Genomic DNA, 18,110 nt, shown 5'->3' with positions numbered 1-18,110 from the left:
ATGGGGGTTCCTCAAAAAACTGAAGATATAGCTACCATATGATCCAGCAATTCCACTGCTGGGTATATACTCAAAGGAAAGAAAATCAGTATATTGAAGACATACCTGCACTCCCATGTTTGTTGCAGCACTGTTCACAAGAGCCAAGATTTGGAAGCAACCTAAGTGTCCATCAACAGATAAATGGATAAAGAAAATGTGGTATATATATATATGCAATGGAGTACTATTCTGCCATAAAAAAAAGAATGAGATCCTATCACTTGCAACATCTTGGATGGAACTGGAGGTCATTATGTTAAGTGAAATAAGTCAGGCACAGAAAGAAAAACTTTGCATATTCTCACTCATTTGTGAGAACTGAAAATTAAAACAATTGAACTCACGGAAATAGAGGGTATAATGATGGTTTCCAGAGACTGGGAAAGGTATTGGGTGGGGGGCAGGGAATGGGGAAGGTTAATAAGTACAATGCAATGAATACGATCTAGTATTTTACAGCACAAAAGGGTGGCTATGGTCAACAATAATTTATAGTACATTTTAGAATAACTGAAAGAATACAATTGGAATGTTTATAACACAAAGAAATGATAAAAATGCTTGAGGTAATGAATAACCCATTTACCATAATGATGTGATTATTACACATGGTATGCCTGTATAAAAATATCTCATGTACCCCATACCTATATATACCTACTGTGTATACATAAAAATTAAAAATTTCCAAAAAGAAATTGTTCTCTGGAATATAAAAAAGGCCTTTTAGTGATAAAATCCAAGAGTTAGTTCTTAGTGTTCATGTATTACCACTTCATGTACCTTTTAAGAAGGTCAAGTGAGATCAGACATATATGAAAATACTTTGAAAATTCAATGCTATACTAGTTTTAGCTATTACTTGATTTATTACCCTGCAGCGTGTGGCAACGTTCAGCAACCTTATTTTTTGAAAACTTTATATATCCTTGCCCTCTACCCTTCTACCTCTGTGGCCACTTATTTCTGTATCCTTCAATGGTCATACGTCTTCATATCCTAAATGTTGGGTACATTCCAAAGCTTTGGAGGGTGCACATATTCCCATGGATTCCCAAATCTGTGTCTCCAGCCTTCACTCTCCTAAGCATCAAAATCATATTTCTAGCTGACTTATGGTAATTCTAGTTGAATGTTGTATCATCAACAAAAATTCAGTATGTTAAAATAAGCATTTCTTTTCCAGTTTTTATAAACCTCAATATTCTATAGGTAAACTATTCTAGCAATGTTAAACCCTTTTTAGAATGATATGGTTATAAGTTTCTTTTTAATTTTAATGCTAAAAAATATAATAGCAAAGACTCCTGAAATAATAACTGTACATGCTAACCAAACTAATGTGCAGTTGGAAATCTCAAGCTTTCTAATCACAGTAAAAACATGAATTTGTGTCAAAAACCAAAGCAGGCTATTGACATGATCACAGTTAAAATATCATAAAAAGAGCCCAGTCTATAAACTTTCCGAAAAAACTTCAAAATCTACTATTCGTTCTTGTACCACTATTAAAAACTACTGAATAAGGTCAACACAGACTACAATGTTCCCTTACATCTTATTCAACCTTCAGTACCTACCTCAAGACAATAAAAAATACCTAATTCTACTCTTGACCAGGGGATAGCAACCCTTAAGGTATGATGGAACAATTCTGGCAAGTAACTGATAGAGGGTCTCCCTTATTAGTTCCCAAATATCTTGCCCACCATTCCCAGAATCCTGTATACTTTTTCATAAGTTCTCATTTCCATCTAGAAGGTAGGGATAAAATGTGAATCTTAATTGCAGTTACTCTAAGAGACATGTAAATATTGCTTCTATATAGATTTAACTCACTGACAAACATCTTTTTTAACAAAGCAGGGAATGGCTTGTTGGCTAGGTGAGAGAACATATAAACAAATAGATATTGAAGTAAGAGATTAAATAAATACATACATAAATAATTCATCTTATTAAATAACTTACAGACCAAATAAGAATACAATTCATCCCTAAACTCTCCTATTGTTTCTTTTTTTACATATGAATTTATGATTTGTATATAGAAACAAATGTATCACATTTATCAGGATTATCCCCCATTTACAACAGGGCTATTTGGAATAATCAAAATATTATAAACTCCATTAATACCTTACCTTTTTAAAAATATCTTCTCTTTGAGATTTTTTCATGATGGTCCTTTTATTTCAACTTTCTAAATAAATAAGAAATATTATTGAGAATGACATATCATAAGAAAACTGACTTGTGATACTTGAGGTTAAAAGTATGCTTTTTAAATTTTTTAATTTAACAAGAAACAAAACAGATATACTATCACTTTTACTATTTCATATTTGTATTTGGTCACCTTCAGTATTTAATAGAAATCCCGGTTAATGCAATAAGATGTGCAAAAGAAGGAAGTGAAAGGTGTAACTCTTAGAAGAGGAAAACAAAATTATCATTGTTTGTAGATGATAGGTTTTTATACATGAAAAACCCAAAAGACTAAATAAAGTTTAGACATAATTAGAAAATTGGAATTGGCAGAATACAAGAGAATATATGTAAAAGTCAGTATCTTCCCTACATGCTAATGTACTAGAAAAAAATCACTTTCACAAAAAGGGTACTGAAAAAAACTTCAAGATACTAAGGAATTATTTTAATTAAAATATGTATGAATTCCCTTCCCCCCAAAAGTATAAAACTTTGCAGTAAGAAAAAAAAGGATCTGATTAAATATACATTTGATCTTAGCCAAAAGGCCAAGAAGCAATGATTAAATATAGATATTCTATGGAGGCAGGGAAATTGATTAAAAGGCTATTAATAGATACTAGAGATCTATTTGGATGTTTGTCTCCTCCAAATCTCATGTTGAAATGTGATTCCCAATAATGGACATGTGGCCTGGTGGGAAGTGATTGGATTGTGGGGGTGGATACCTCATGGTTGGCTTAGCACCATCCCCTTCATGATGAGTTCTTGCTCAGTTAGTTCACATGAGATCTAGTTGTTTAAAAGAGTCTGTCTAGGACCTCCCCCCTCCTTCCTTTATTTCCTCTCTTGCCATGTGACATGCTGGCTCCCCTTCCCTTCCACCATGATTGTAAGCTCCCTGATGCCCTCACCAGAAGCAGATGTTAGAGCCATGCTTATATAGCCTGCAGAACTGTGAGCCAATTAAAACTCTTTTCTTTATAAATTACCCAGTATTCTTCTATTGCAACGCAAGAATGGCCTAATACAAGAGTATCATTCAACATGACGGTTAAATGCAAGTTCATGCAATTCCTCAGACATTTGTAGAAATTAGAATGCCACACAAGTTTTTGTTTATCTGTTTGTTTTTTAGAGACAGGGTCTCACTCTTTCACCCAGGCTGAAGTGCAGTGGCATGATGACAGCTCATTACAGCCTTGAACTCCTGGGCTCAAGCGATCCACCTGCTTCCACCTCTTGAGTAGCTAGGACTACAGGCATGTGTCTCTAAGGCTCGGCTAATTATTATTATTGTTATTATTATGTACAGACAGGGTCTCGCTGTGTTGCTCAGGCTGGTCTCAAACTCTTGGCCTCAAGCAATCCTCCTGCCTCAGCCTCCCAAAGCATTGGAATTATAGGCATGAGCCACTGCGCTTTGCCTAAACAAATTTCTAAATCAATTCTGCGGGCACAAGACTATGTGGATCCCTGAATCAGCACAGACTTCTTTTTGGCACAATTTTCAGTCACCTTGGTTACTTCTGTCACAGGCCATTTGGTTTCAGGAGTGCTAGCAAAATAAAACCACAGAAAAACCTCTAGCATGTGGAAATGGTTACACAATGCATATCTTAGTATATAGTAGCATATCTTTAATTGTGATCCAATCAGAAAATTGGTTCCCTTTAATCTTCCCCTGGCTCTTGTTAGAAATATTTCTAAATGTATTAATGCACTTTCCTTCCTTAGCAGATCTGAATTCAGACCAAAATCCAATTTTATCTTTATCTCAGTTCATCTATTGTCACATAGTATGATGACACCTTTCTGAACTCTCTTATAGCAATGTTTCTTAAATGATGCCTTCCAGACTTAATTTGAATTAGGATGCTATGTCCAGAATTAAGGTCTCATTCACAGTTATGATGTAATTAAGGCAACAATACATTTTGTAAAAATAATCTATTAAATATATAGCACCAGCTACCCTTTATTGTTATTAGGATATGGAAGAAGTGGAATTTAACTTAACAATTCTTTACTTAGTTAAGAGGAATATAGCATTATTTCACAGTGTTCTACAAAAAACATTATGTGACTTCCATGTATTGCATTAACTGGCAAGTTTAAAAATTAACTTAACTGTTATCTTGTTTTCCAAAATCAAAACTTAGGAACAAATGGCGTGACAAAAGATTTTCTGATCTGTGAATTTATTTAAGTCTTCGAAAGGCAACAAAACTAAATCACCCACTGCTCTCAGGACCAGTTCCCAAGTCATCATGTCCTGCTCCTGTAGATCAAGAAAGATTTGGGCCCACTTCTCTATCTTGGGACTTCTGGTACATGAAAACTAATGTGGAAACAGGTTACAAAAACTATCATATTATATTTTGAAAATTTACATCTAACACGTACCATGCAACGTAGTTTTGCTACTCAAAGGTGAATTACAAGATTTATAAAAATGTATTAATTCTTAGAGCAACCACTGGCCAGGAGGCCCAGAAGCTCTAAACAAGTACTGTTTTTTATTCAAACCTGAAGATGTATCTCTGTGTCTATACTTATAGCCTCAATTAGAGAGAAAGTCAACCAGGAGGCCCTTTCTGAAAGTGAAGCCAAAAAACCCTCACATCACTTCCCCATCTAAGCCGCAGTGACCACTCTCCAACATTGACCACTCTCCAACATAACCCCTCAACTATAGCTGGATGGAGTTCTTGTTTATTCTCCCTGGCATCTCCATCCTTTAATTTTTACAACTTCCCCGCAAATGGATAGCATTCCGTGTTTCTAAGGCTGATTCAAACTCCACGTCTTTCAGGAAGATTTTTCTAACTCTGTCTCTTGATCTCCAACAGCATTTGTGGTTCATAATGCGAATTTTTGTTCATTACATTCTACCTTGCAAGTTCATCTTTCTGCTTATCCTAATGTGAAGATCAGGACTAAGGCAAGGTGTTCAGCACACACAGTAGGCACTGAATTAATAATATGCCGACCCGTATTTGATGCAAATCAAACACTGCTCTCGAGTGATTTTCAATTCTACTCATTCCCAAATTGGCTAACGAACGGGTCGGCCAGGCCCCCGAACTACAAGTCCCAACGGCCTGCGCGGCCCCGGCTCCGGTTATCCCAGCCCAGCTAGTTCTGCCCATGCAGCAGAGCTCCACAAAAGTGCGGGAATGTCTGACAGGGAAGAATCAGAGAAACCTTCACCAGCAGCCCGACATTCACCTGGACGGACAGTGCACTTTTCTTACGTCTGGGCAGGGAAGGCAGGGCGCACCATCTACCGCAGGCTAGGATAATCACCAACCGCCCCACCACACCCTGCGCCAGCCCTACGGCGCCCGCGGGCTGCAAGTCGCGGCGACCCAGGAGCATGCGCGCTGCCGCCCCTGGCCTGCCAGGACCCAGAGGGAGCGGAGCACGCGCCTTCGGGAATCTTCGGTGCGCCAAGTCTGTTCGCCGCCGGGGTCTATCACCCCCGCCCCTCGCCTCTGCCCGTGAGCGTGTGAGTTGTAGCGTCCCCTGGGGTCTGTTCTGGAGGAGGCCTGAGAGCGGGGTTGCCTGGGGCGTGGGTCTCTCATCCCTCTCGTCCTGGTGAAGAAGAAGAGTATACCCAGCGGGTGAGTACCGGCCGCGAGCTCCCGGGTGAGCGGGCGTCCCCGGGGAGGACGCTGCGGGGCGCCGCTGTGGCAAGAGCGGTCGCCCGCGCAGGGCGTGGAGGCGCGAGGCCGGGGGACGCCAGCCGGCAAGTTGCACGGGTTGCAGCGCCCCGGGACCTACTTTCTCTTTGCCGTCGTCCCTGCCTTGCTAGGAAAAGAGGGGAGCTTTGACTTCAGGTGATTTCCTTTGTGGCTTACAAAAGAGCCCCCTAAATATGCAAGCGGTTCCTTTTATTTCCAGAGCTTGCTGTTAGCGTACTAATGTACTATGTTTAAAGTCTTAAATAGGGCATGGCAGACACCCTCACCCATGTGTCGTCATTCATCGCTTAATAAACAGAGTACGGCTCTCATTGTTTTTCTTTTTCCCATTGCCTCGCTCCGAGTTAAAATAACGAGATAAACTAAACGTGATGCGGTTGGGAACTTGTTCAGGGAAACCGGCTGGGGCGAACTTCGGAAACTTGCTAGTGTAGAGAGCCGCACGGTGGTGGTTTGTATGCTTTCACTCATTCAGGCTTTCCACAGTGTTTAACTGCGTTCTGTGTCAGGCATTATGCCCCAACAGTCGTCCTGTGTAAGCCTTCCATGCATTTTTAAGCTTTGCTTTTATTTTCTAAATGTACATGTTAATAGAGAATAAACATTATTGACCTCTTTATTCTGATATTAATTGCCTAAGTTTCGTAGGATTGTCTTTATTTTTTAATAGTATGGTGACCAAAAGTAATACTAGTGTTTAACCTTAGTAAGCAAAATAAAGTCCCAGTGTCTCTGACAGCTTGGCACAGTTTCATTTGAGACCATAAATCCCACCCTGTCTATAGTCTCTGTCATACTTGGTAACAACCCAGATAATTTATCCCTTCTCGCAGCCTCATTCCCACACCTTCTCCATCTGCTGATCGTCTCACTATCTGCCTTCTTCTGGAAACTGTAAACTCTTTTTCTAGACTCCCCATATGTAAACCCCTCTATATCTTTTTTAAAATTTATATATATATATATTTTATCATACTTTAAGTTCCAGGGTACATGCGCACAACGTGCAGGTTTGTTACATATGTATACATGTGCCATGTTGGTGTGCTGCACCCATTAACTCGTCATTTACATTAGGTATAGCTCCTAATGCTATCCCTCCCCCTCCCCCCATTCCACAACAGGCCCTGGTGTGTGGTGTTCCCCTTCCTGTGTCCAAGTGTTCTCATTGTTCAATTCTCATATGAAATACTATGCAGCCATAAAAAATGATGAGTTCATGTCATTTGTAGGGACATGGATGAAGCTGGAAACCATCATTCTCAGCAAACTATCGCAAGGACAAAAAACCAAACACCACATGTTCTCACCCCTCTATGTCTTTATATCTTCTTGTTCACAAAACATTCCTCCTTGTGATATTGGGTACCTGGCTGTCTCCTGAAGACACTGCTTTCCCAGCAATTCACCACAGCGAAAGCCGTGCCTGCCCGCGCCCCCCGCCCCCTAGAGGTGGTATCTGTATTCGCCATTTCCTCATGGCCATTGCTAGGCCATTCCATCCCACCCCAGGACCCAGAGCTGGTATCTGTATTCGCCATCTCCTCATGGCCATTGCTACGCCATTCCATTCCACCCTTGTAAAACTTACCAGAAACTCTTCTGTAATGAGCCCTTTTCCCTCTCCTCACTGTTATTTACCAGCTGCCTGGTCACTCATGTTCATTAAGGAATTTAGTACCCAACTCAAGTCTTTTTTTTTTTTTTTTTTTTGAGACGGAGTCTCTGTCAGCCCAGTTTGGAGTGCAGTAGTATGATCTCAACTTACTGCAACCTCTGCCTCCCTGGTTCAGGCGATTCTCCTGCCTCAGCCTCCCGAGTAGCTGGGACTACAGGCGTGCACCACCACGCCCAGCTAATTGTATTTTTAGGAGAGACCGGGTTTCACCATGTTGGCCAGGCTGGTCTTGAATTCCTGACCGCAGGTGATCCACCCGCCTCGGCCTCCCAAAGTGCTGGGATTACAGGCATGAGCCACTGTGCCTGGCCAGTCTTTCTTTCATACTCAATTGCCACAAGGTTCTGGGGGGACTAAAGCAGTCATGTGCATCACAGGTCCAGCACCCCATATTCCCTTAACTTACTGCCATGACTGACTGACTGCAGGACCATAATATCTAAGACTGTTCCATATTAACAATCAGGAACTCTAGTATTCTCTTCTCATCTTCCTGTTTCTTTCATCTCTTCCTCTGCCTTATTCTTCTATACTTAATCCCTGACCTCATGAAGACGCTGTCCCTTGATGACTATTTTGTCATCATCAGCCTCTACCTACATTGACTTTCTTCCTTGTCTAGCCCACACTCCTTGTTTTATTATTTACCCACATCAGTATCCACAATTTCTTTGCCTTTTGTGTTTCTTCCACTTTTGTCCAGCATACCTATTATTCTAGTTTAGTCTAGCCATTTGCTTTCTCTCCTCATATAGAAAGGTAATTGTATTAGTGAAAATCATGTAACCAGATTATTGCCCTGATGATATGGCATGGTCCATAATGTAGCTCAGCCATTCTTTTCCTTTCTCACCCACAGCTACTATTCTAACTTTTATCGTTCCTTAAACCTTCTACTCTACTTTTGACCTTGTACTTTCAGCAGCTGGCTTGGCTTTTTCAGAGGAAACAGAGACTCTCAGACATGAATACTGTGACACTGACCACCAGGCCAACTTAACATCAGCAGATATCCTGTCTCAGATGAAGAGGTATGTTTGGTTTATTTCTTTTTTTTTTTTTTTTCTATCTACAGATGATCCAATATATGTCCTAGATCCCATTCATTCTGCCTCCTCTGGGGCCTTATTTCATCATTTAACCCTCCCTTTTTATCTTCAGTATACCCTTTCCCCACCTCCCTCCCCTGGCTTTATCTGCCCTATCCAACAAAACAAAAACAAAAAGAAAAACCATCCACTGGGATTATTCTCAGATTTCTTCTCTCTCTCCTTTTTTACAGCCACATTTAGAGAAAAAGGTAATCTTTTTTTCCCTTCCCTTACTTGTTAACTCTTCTACCCACAGAGTTCTGGCTTCCACCACCTAATCATGCCACCAAGGACTTTGTGATTGCCAAACCCAAAATATCTTCTTAGGCTTCTTTTCTGCACTTGGCTCTGTAGACCATTTCCCAGTCTTGAACTTTCCTTGTTTCATTGTTTTCACAAACATCAGTTTCTACCATTCTTCTCCCACCTCTTAGGTTATTTTAAATTTGCAGTACCAGTTCCTCTGGGATCTTGCTCTAGTGTGGGGTGTCCAATTTTTTGGCATCCCTGGGCCATATTGGAAGAAGAAGAAATGTCTTGGGCCATACATAAAATACACTAACGATAGCTGATGAGCTCAAAAAATAAAAAATTGCAAAGAACTCTCAAAATGTTTTAAGAAAGTTTACAAATTTGTCTTGGGCCACATTCAAAGCAGTCCTGGGCCACATGGAGCCTGTGGGCTGCAGATTGGACAAGCTTGCTCTAATACCTTTTCTATGCTTTTGTAGTCATTTTCTTCTCCTTGGCATCTAAACATGTTGAAGTTTGTCATATAAATAAACAAACCTTTTCCTCTGTCCCCCTTGCCGCAGTTGTTGCTCTTTAAGGTTTTGTCCTTGATCTTTTTCTCTTTTCAGTTTCTGTTGTTCCCTATGAGTAATCTCATAGCTTCAACCACCAGTTTAGGGAAATGACCTCCAAATCTCTCTTTAGCCTGGACTTCTTACCTGAGCTCCTGATGGTGACACCCTTACCCCAGTACCCAAAGTACCCGAAGTGTATAGAGTTCAAAACCAACCTTCCCTCCCCAGATTTATTCCCTGTGTTTCCTGTTTCGTGAATGAGGCCAGTATCTGTTCAGTCACCCCAGTGAAAACTAAGAACAATCCTGAAATTCCATTTTTTAAAGTCATTCCACACACATTCAGCAGGTTAATTCTGCTGCCTGAATAGCTGTTCTTTGGAGCCTGTCTTTGTCCTCATGGCTGTGCTTTAGCAGCCAGCATCTCTTGACATTCACTGACTAACTAACTTGTCTCCCAGTTATCTCCTTCTTGTTTCTTTCATTATATTATCACCAGAACTGTGTTCCTAAAGTGCAGACCTGATCCCCTGCTTTCAGTTCCTCCATATAGTAAAATCTGAGCTCTCTGCCTGACATATATGAACTAGCTCCTTTCTTCCAAAACTTTGTTTTTCTTCGATTCTCCAGCATGCACACTGTGCTAAAACCATGCCAAACCATTAACTGTATCCTGGTCACAGCATGTAGTTTTCTTTGCACAAGCCATTCCTTGCTGGAATCCTGTCAACTTTTCCCCATAAAGTTTCTGCTCAAGCATTACTTTCTTTGTGATGCCACCACTAATTCCTTCTGTATGGCACTGTATAGTAATTACTCATCTGTCTCTCTCTCCACCAGACTAAAAACTGAGGGCTGACACTGAATTTCTTCATTTGTTTGTTGAATAAATGAGTAGCAATTAGCACAGTATCATCTGTGAACAGTGAACCATGATTCCTGTGTACTTTGGGTGATGATCAAATATTAACTTTGGGAAGGACCTCAAAAACAATGTAGGTCAGCTCTTCTTTTATCAGATGCAGAAACTGAGGACCAGCAAAGTTAAGGACCTTAAGCACCTGTTCCTCAGGCACATGATGCACATTGATGCCATCATGCCTTTACTTCTGTTCTCTGCCTAGAATGGACTGTTCCACCTGGCAAAACACTACTCTACTTATCCATGCACCTTGCTTTTCAGTGTTGTTCTTGGACTACCAGCATCAAAGTTATTAGGAGTGTTTATTTAAAATGCAGATTCCTGAACTCCATCACAGAGTTTTTGAACCAATCTCTGGAAGGGAATCCAGGAAGTCCATTTTAAGTGGAGTTTCACTGTATTAACCTAAAAAAAGGAAGGTCTCTACTTCCCCCTCTGCTTTCCCCTGCAAAACAAACACACAAGAAGAGAGAGAAAGATGGGCAGGGATGGGGGCTGGTAGAAAAGAATAAATACTGATTCCAAAATGAGAAAGGAACTGTCTTTGCATCTAGGTTTCAGTATATGCTGCCATAAACAGCTTTCAATAAATCTTTTGTGATTTTCATCTTTGTTACTTACAAAATGAACTGACTCAAAATTATATAGCAATAGCACAAAAAGTAATTGAAGCTTAAATTTATTATTGCTCATTCTTTAGCAAAACCTCACTCCAAAAAAATACTATTCAGTTCAGCATTCATTTTCAAAAGTTGGGGGGTGATTTTCAAAGGGATTCTTTTACATTTAGTGGTTGAGGGTAAGACCACTCTGAGACCCCAAAAGAGAACAAGGCCCAGCTTATTGCTGACATTTTACCATGGAATTGTAGGTGTCCTAAAGGGTAGTTGATGCCCCCTCACCTAACTTAAGACAAAGGTGTGAACAGGGTTGCTGTCTGCTGCATAAGTGAATGTTAGTTTGACTCATTCTTCCAGCTCAAATCGGTAGCAAGCAGCTGAGTTTTCCTTAAACCCAGCTTCTTTCCTGGCAAGAAGAATGTGGCTTAAAGAAATTTATACTGTCACCAATTATTTGGAGTTGAACAAAGTATTTACCTCCCCAATTTTAGCAACTGTATATTCTTGGTAGTACCTGCTTTTGATACATTTTTAAAAGTGTGTGGCTTATAGAGCTTTTATGTTAAGTTGCTCTGTAATTGGATCTTGATTCTTTGCATAAATCTGACTTTTCATATTATGAAGAGTTGCAAAATAATCTGAGGAATTTTTATGTTCCTCAGATTAAATTTAGACCCTGATATTTACCAGTGTTGTCCAGTAAAACACTATTTTGCTTGCTTCTCAATTCACTTTATCTTAATGAAAAGCAAGTGAGATTCAAATATAGCCATACTATTGACCTATAAATCAATCTATAGATCAGTTTTCTTGATCTATAGATTTATAGAGTAGTAGTATACCTATTTTGTGGGAAGGTCTGTCAAATTTAATATTTTGTTGTGCACAGCTTACATTGACCTTTGTTTTAGTAGACAGTAACTAGTTATAAGTCGCATAAACTTAATATATACTTCAGTTAACTGATGTTTCTATAAAACCTGCATTTTTCTTCTTTTTTTTAAAATTATACTTTTTAAGTTCTGGGATACATGTGCACAATGTGCAGGTTTGTTACATAGGTATACATGTGCCATGTTAGTTTGCTACACCCATCAGCTCGTCACTTACATTAGGTATTTCTCCCAATGCTATCCCTCCTCCAGCCCCCACCCCCCCTACAGGCCCTGGTGTGTGATGTTCCCCTCCCTGTGTCCATGTGTTCTCGTTGTTCAACTCTCACTTACGAGTGAGAACATGCCATGTTTGGTTTTCTCTTCTTGTGTTACTTTGCTGAGAATGATGAAAACCTGCATTTTAATAACACTACAGATAGCAGATATCTTGGCAGATTAAATACATGTTTTTGAAAGTGCAAAATAAGACTATCCTGGATTCCTTTCAATGTGAATCTAACCATTTACAGCTTTTAAATGAACTGTGTGCATACTCCTGCGTAATTATCTTCAGTACACTGATAACATACTTTTACTTTGCAAATTAGGAGTGGCCTCAAGGGGCAGTTAGGATTGGTGATATATAAAAGTTCTCTAGTATCAAGTCTTCCTCTAGATGGAACTCTTCTATCTAGGTAAGAGTTCTAGTTTCTTATCTTGCTCAGTAAGATGCCAGCCTTATTGTCTAATTGGCTTTAAGAAAAAATAGTGACTGCTTACCAAGTGCTAGATACTGTGGGTTTGCTCTTCATATCTGTGGGCCTCTAATTTGTATGGATCCATTCTTAAGCAATATAAAACACCAGCACATCAGATTCTTGTAAGAGAGTAGAATCTAGAATTGTCCTTCCTAACTTTTTCTCAAAAGTTTGGCTGAAAGAAGTATTATTGCAGAAGGTCATTTAAAGACTGTGCAGTCTGTTCATCACTCCCTATGGATCAAGCTGGACCACTCAGACTTATGTACTTGGACTATATTACCTTAATTACTTAAAGCATTAGTTTCAGTGAGTCACGCCAGTCATGTTAAATGTCATGCCCAGTCACATGAATGGTATCTTTTAGGATTCAGTAGTAAAAAATGCTTTCTTTTGGATATTTAAATATTGTGTGATATATAAATGATTTCCCTTTTTAAATTTTTTAAATTTTTTTTTTTTTTGCTTTTGCTTCTTGGACGCTGAGAGGTGAATGTGAAATTCAGTTAACATCCAGACTGGTCTTTATGATCTGTATTTTGTTAATGTTTACATGTTCTTTATTTACTACTTAAATTTTATTTGTATTTTAAGTGGCTTTAAATTCTTTTTGAAATAAGTAAAATATATGCTAAATTGAGTCAAATGTCTGGCATTTCAGTTCACTGTAATAGGAAGTTATTACTACAGTGTTAAATAACGCTTTGATCGCCAGATTATAGAGTAGGATGGGAAGTAGAATGAAGTCCTATGTTTGAAATTGCTTTCAATAAATGAAGAAAAATGCAGTTAAGATTTTAGGCTTCTGTCTCATTATTCACTTGAATAGTTAGTTAAGTTACCACATTAGCTGACAAGTTAATTTTCAATTCCTTAGGAGCTTTAAAAATTCATAATATTCTGAAGATATCAGAGTATATTATACTGCTTGTAAATTTTAGTAAATGATATATGTTCTGACCTAGATTATTTCAATTATAAAGCTATGTACATGCAATCTAGTTCTGTTGGAACCTATAGCCAAGAAACATTGAAAAAAAATTTGTCATTCAAACAAATGACCACTTCATATAGGTTTAGAAAAGGGAGAGATGGCTATGGGTTATGTTGGCTGGAGGTTTCTTATAGGATTTGAGTTAGGGTTTGAAGTGAGAGTAGGAGTTAGATCTAATTTGTATGGATCCATTCTTAAGCAATATAAAACACCGGTACATCAGATTCTTATGAGAGTAGAATCTAGAATTGTCCTTCCTAACTTTTTCTCAGAAGTTTGGCTGAAGTATTATTGCAGAAGGTCATTTAAAGACTGTGCAGTCCGTTCATCACTCCCTATGGATCAAGCTGGACCACTCAGACTTATGTACTTGGACTATATTACATTAATTACTTAAAGCATTAGTTTCAGTGAGTCATGCCAGGGTGATTTTGTCCACCAGGAGGCATTTGACAATGTCTGGAGACATGTTTGATTGTCATAACTTGGAGGGTTTGGGGAGGGGGTGCTATTGGCATTCAGTATGCAGAGGCCAGGGATGCTGCTAAATGTCCCGCAATGCACAGGACAGCCCCACAACAATTTTTCACCCCAAATATTAGTGCCCAGTTGAGAAACCCTGATTTAGATGGTCAAGGAGCCTAAGGAAAGGTACAAGACACAGAAAGAGGAACGAACTTAATGTATTTGTTGGACTGTAAGGAGAGCTGCCGGACTGGAGAGTGTTTCCAGGTGGGATCTGTGGTGAAAGGTAAGACTCAATATATGGATAAGTCTGTGTGTATACGGCCTTAAAGAATCACAGTAGATTTGAAGTTTATCCTGTAATGACAGTAGCATTTACAGAAAGTTTCTGTTGGAAATAGAAAAAAAATGGAAAACATATGAGTATAGAAGAAAAACAATTGAAATTCCACTTTTAAAATAGTGATATATTTTCCTTCTCCCTACCCCTTCAAAAATAAATCAGAATAACACTATATGTAAAAGTTTTGTGATGTGATCTTTATGTAACATTTTGAGGATTTTTCCTTATTAAATAGTCTTTGTGGCCAGGCATGGTGGCTGGTGCCTGTAATCCAAGGACTTTGGGAGGCCAAGGTGGGAGGATCACTTGAGGCCAGAAGTTTAAGACCAGCCTGGGCAACAACATAGCAAGACCCTATCTCCAAAAAAAAAAAAAAAAAATTAATACCTGGGTAGGGTAGTGCCTACCTGTAGTCCTAGCTACTTGGGAGGCTGAGGAAGGAGGATCCCTTGAGCCCAAGAGTTCAAGAATACAGTGAGCTATGACAGCACCATTACACCACATCCTAGGTGACAGAGTGAGACCTCATTTAAAAAAATAATAATCAATTAGCCAGGCGTGGTGGTGGGCACCTGTAGTCCCAGCTACTCGGGAGGCTGAGGCAGGAGAATGGCGTGAACCCAGGAGGCGGAGCTTGCAGTGAGCCAAGATTGCGCCACTGCACTCCAGCCTGGGTGACAGAGTGAGACTCTGTCTCATAATAATAATAATAATAATAATTTTGAGAAATGTGATTTTTAACAGCAACATGATATTCCAATGTGTTTCTATTATACATAATGTTGCAGTGAATGTTACGCCCAAACTCTTTTTCCCCAATATTTCTGATACTTGCCTTAGGATAATTTCCAAGACATGAAATCACTGAGGCAAAGGATGTGAATATGTTTAGGCAATTTGTACAGCTCTAGTTAGTTAAAAGCTTGTCAATATTCTTATGCTATGACATTTTCACCAAGTCTTTTTATTGTCTTATGTTTTTTCTCTTCCTTGTTCTATGTTTAATGTTAACATTTTATCTGTATTTTATAACCTTATTTTTCATTTTTCATCATAGACAGTTAATCAGAGACTTACTCCAACCCAGAAGTTTATACCAAAAGACTTGATTAGCGCAATAAAAGCACTAAATGAGGAGCTCGGATTAATTATTGATTTAACATACACCACAAGATATTATGAAGTTAAGGTAAAGTTGCAAATGTATATTGTTATCATGGGTAGGTCTTAAAATAGAAAGTTTGTTTTTTGTTTTGTTGTTATTTTGTTTTTTTAAGACAGAGTCCTGCTCTGTCACTCGGGTTGGAGTGCAGTGGCGTGATCTCGGCCCACTGCAACCTCCGCCTCCTGGGTTCAAGTGATTCTCCTGCCTCAGCCTTCTGAGTAGCTGGGATTACAGGCGCCCGCCACCACGCCTGGCTAATTTTTGTATTTTTAGTAGAGGTGGGGTTTCGCCATGTTGGCCAGGCTAGTCTCAAACTCCTGACCTCAGATGATCTGCCCACCTCGGCCTCCCAAAGTGCTAGGATTACAGGCGTGAGGCACCACACCTGGCAAGAATTTTTTTTTTAATACTGCACTTGGAAAGTGAATTAAGATATTCTCTTGGTTATTTTAATATTAATTTCAGAATTGCCCATGAATAATCTCTTAGCAATGTTTTTAGTCCTTCATATACTCATACAATATTATTTTTCTAAAAACCATTGGTTGTGCAAAGAGGAAAAAAAACACTGAACTTATCCTTTTAAAAAAGCAAAATAACTAGAAGGAAATATAGTTGCAAATAGGAAAAGTGAAAAAGGGACAGAGAAACAAAAGGAGGGAAAGACAGCAATATGATGAAAACAGAAGAAATAAAAACGTAAGTGAGATGGGTATTACAACAGTAGTTTTTGAACTTTAACAGAGAAATCTTTCAATTAAATCTTGCTCCGAAGCCCGTTATATAAAGCAGATACGGTAAGTGGGGAGTTGGGTTGGTTGAAGCAGGGGATTGAGGATCCAGACTCAGTCCACTTGACATCATAATTATTCTCCTTCCTTCACTTTCCACCCACAGACTAAGGGGCAGAAGGACACTTCGAAGAGCAGAATTTTAAAACCCTGCTCTAGAGGAAAATAATTCTTAGACCTTATGAGAAAACTAAAAATTGCAGTGACAAGATATGAAAGCATCTGTCTTAGCAGTTCACATGAAAAAGTGGAATTTTACTAGATGCAGTATGATGCCAGTGATTAAAAAGCTAATGCACTTTTAAAGTCTGATATTTTAAAGTTCCAGATTTAAGTCAAAGGAAATAGTAGTTTTACTATACATGTGGATGGTTCTACCATTTTTCAAGTGTTGAGTTCAATGGTAATACTAAATTTTCCTTTTTTTTTTTGAGATGGAGTCTCGCACTGTCGCCCCAGTTGGAGTGTAATGGTGCGATCTCGGCTCACTGCAAGCTCCGCCTCCCGGGTTCATGCCATTCTCCTGCCTCAGCCTCCTGAGTAGCTGGAACTACAGGTGCCCGCCACCACGCCCGGCTAATTTTTTGTGTGTATTTTTAGTAGAGACAAGGTTTCACCGTGTTAGCCAGGATGGTCTCGATCTTCTGACCTCGTTATCCGCCCGCCTCAGCCTCCCAAAGTGCTGGGATTGCAGGCGTGAGCCACCGCACCCGGCCTATAATACTACATTTTAAATCACTAAAAATTCAAGATGGATAATGACTGAGTCTCATGTCTCCTATAATATAGTAGTAAGACAGTTAAATTCTTTCAAGACTTCAGTTTTTGACCTCCACAAAGACAGCAATTAGAAATTGATTTTCTGAGGTCCCCTTTGGCTCCAAAATGCAATGATTAAAGTTTTCATTGACCCTGCTTACTGCCTTTATAGAAATAATTCCCAATATGTGGAAAGGGAATGCAGAGAATCTTAAATGGGACATAATCACTACAGTTGTTTGTATTTGGAGTATATAGAATTAGGGCCAATGACAACAAGGTGGATTTTTTTTTTTTATTGTTTAGTTTAATACTTTTACAACCTTAATTTTAAGGGATAAGAGACCATTTTCAGCTTAGGTGTTGATAGTGCTAGAGTTTCAAAGTGTGGAATATGTGATAAAGGATTTTTATGTAAAATTAGACATAGTATTAAAACCAGAGCTAGACAGTAAAGAAAGCAGTAAAAAATAGATTTTACTCAGGAACTATTGCAATAAAGTAAGGGACTTGAGTATAGAACTGTGCTCAGTTCTGAAAAGAAGAAGAATAAGGGGGGATTCATACCAAGGAACAGAATGGGGTCAGTGGATGGAAAATTCCTAGGAGGAAACATCAAGGTAAAAGGTAATTCTGGTTAAACAGACCTAACAGGATTCTTGCTGAAGGCAGGCCAGGATGATCAGACAACACCTCGGGGGCAATGGAGGATGAGGAATTTGATCAGATATTGAGGGAGGTCAGATATGAGGATGGGATTCTTACAAAACTGACTTAACAGGATTCTTGCTCTTGAGGACAAGGCCCAAGTACCGGGCCTAGTAGAAAATGGGCTCAAAGGGACCTGACTAAATTTTGCTTAAGGAGAGTCTTTGTCAGTAGTC

General features: G+C 39.2%; 2 protein-coding genes across 3 annotated transcripts in view; both read right to left on the bottom strand.

The window, feature by feature from the left end:
• The window catches only part of CC2D2B (coiled-coil and C2 domain containing 2B), a 170,277-nt gene that overhangs the window by 118,820 nt on the left and 33,347 nt on the right, over positions 1-18,110 (bottom strand). The window contains 1 exon segment of the mRNA XM_054660392.2: positions 2,187-2,245. Coding sequence (XP_054516367.1) covers positions 2,187-2,222 — 36 coding nt within the window. The 5' untranslated portion in view covers positions 2,223-2,245.
• The window catches only part of ENTPD1 (ectonucleoside triphosphate diphosphohydrolase 1), a 207,696-nt gene continuing 203,952 nt past the window's right edge, over positions 14,367-18,110 (bottom strand). For both annotated transcript variants that reach the window (XM_063782061.1, XM_063782060.1), the window contains exon 10: positions 14,367-14,556. In XM_063782061.1, coding sequence (XP_063638131.1) covers positions 14,521-14,556 — 36 coding nt within the window. In that variant the 3' untranslated portion in view covers positions 14,367-14,520. The remainder of the gene's footprint in view (positions 14,557-18,110) is intronic.

Source organism: Pan troglodytes, chromosome 8, assembly GCF_028858775.2.
Source record: "Pan troglodytes isolate AG18354 chromosome 8, NHGRI_mPanTro3-v2.0_pri, whole genome shotgun sequence".
In the NCBI taxonomy this organism is placed as follows: domain Eukaryota; kingdom Metazoa; phylum Chordata; class Mammalia; order Primates; family Hominidae; genus Pan; species Pan troglodytes.
The sequence above is the reverse complement of the archived record's forward strand: the minus strand, read 5'-3'. Positions and strand labels throughout refer to the sequence as shown.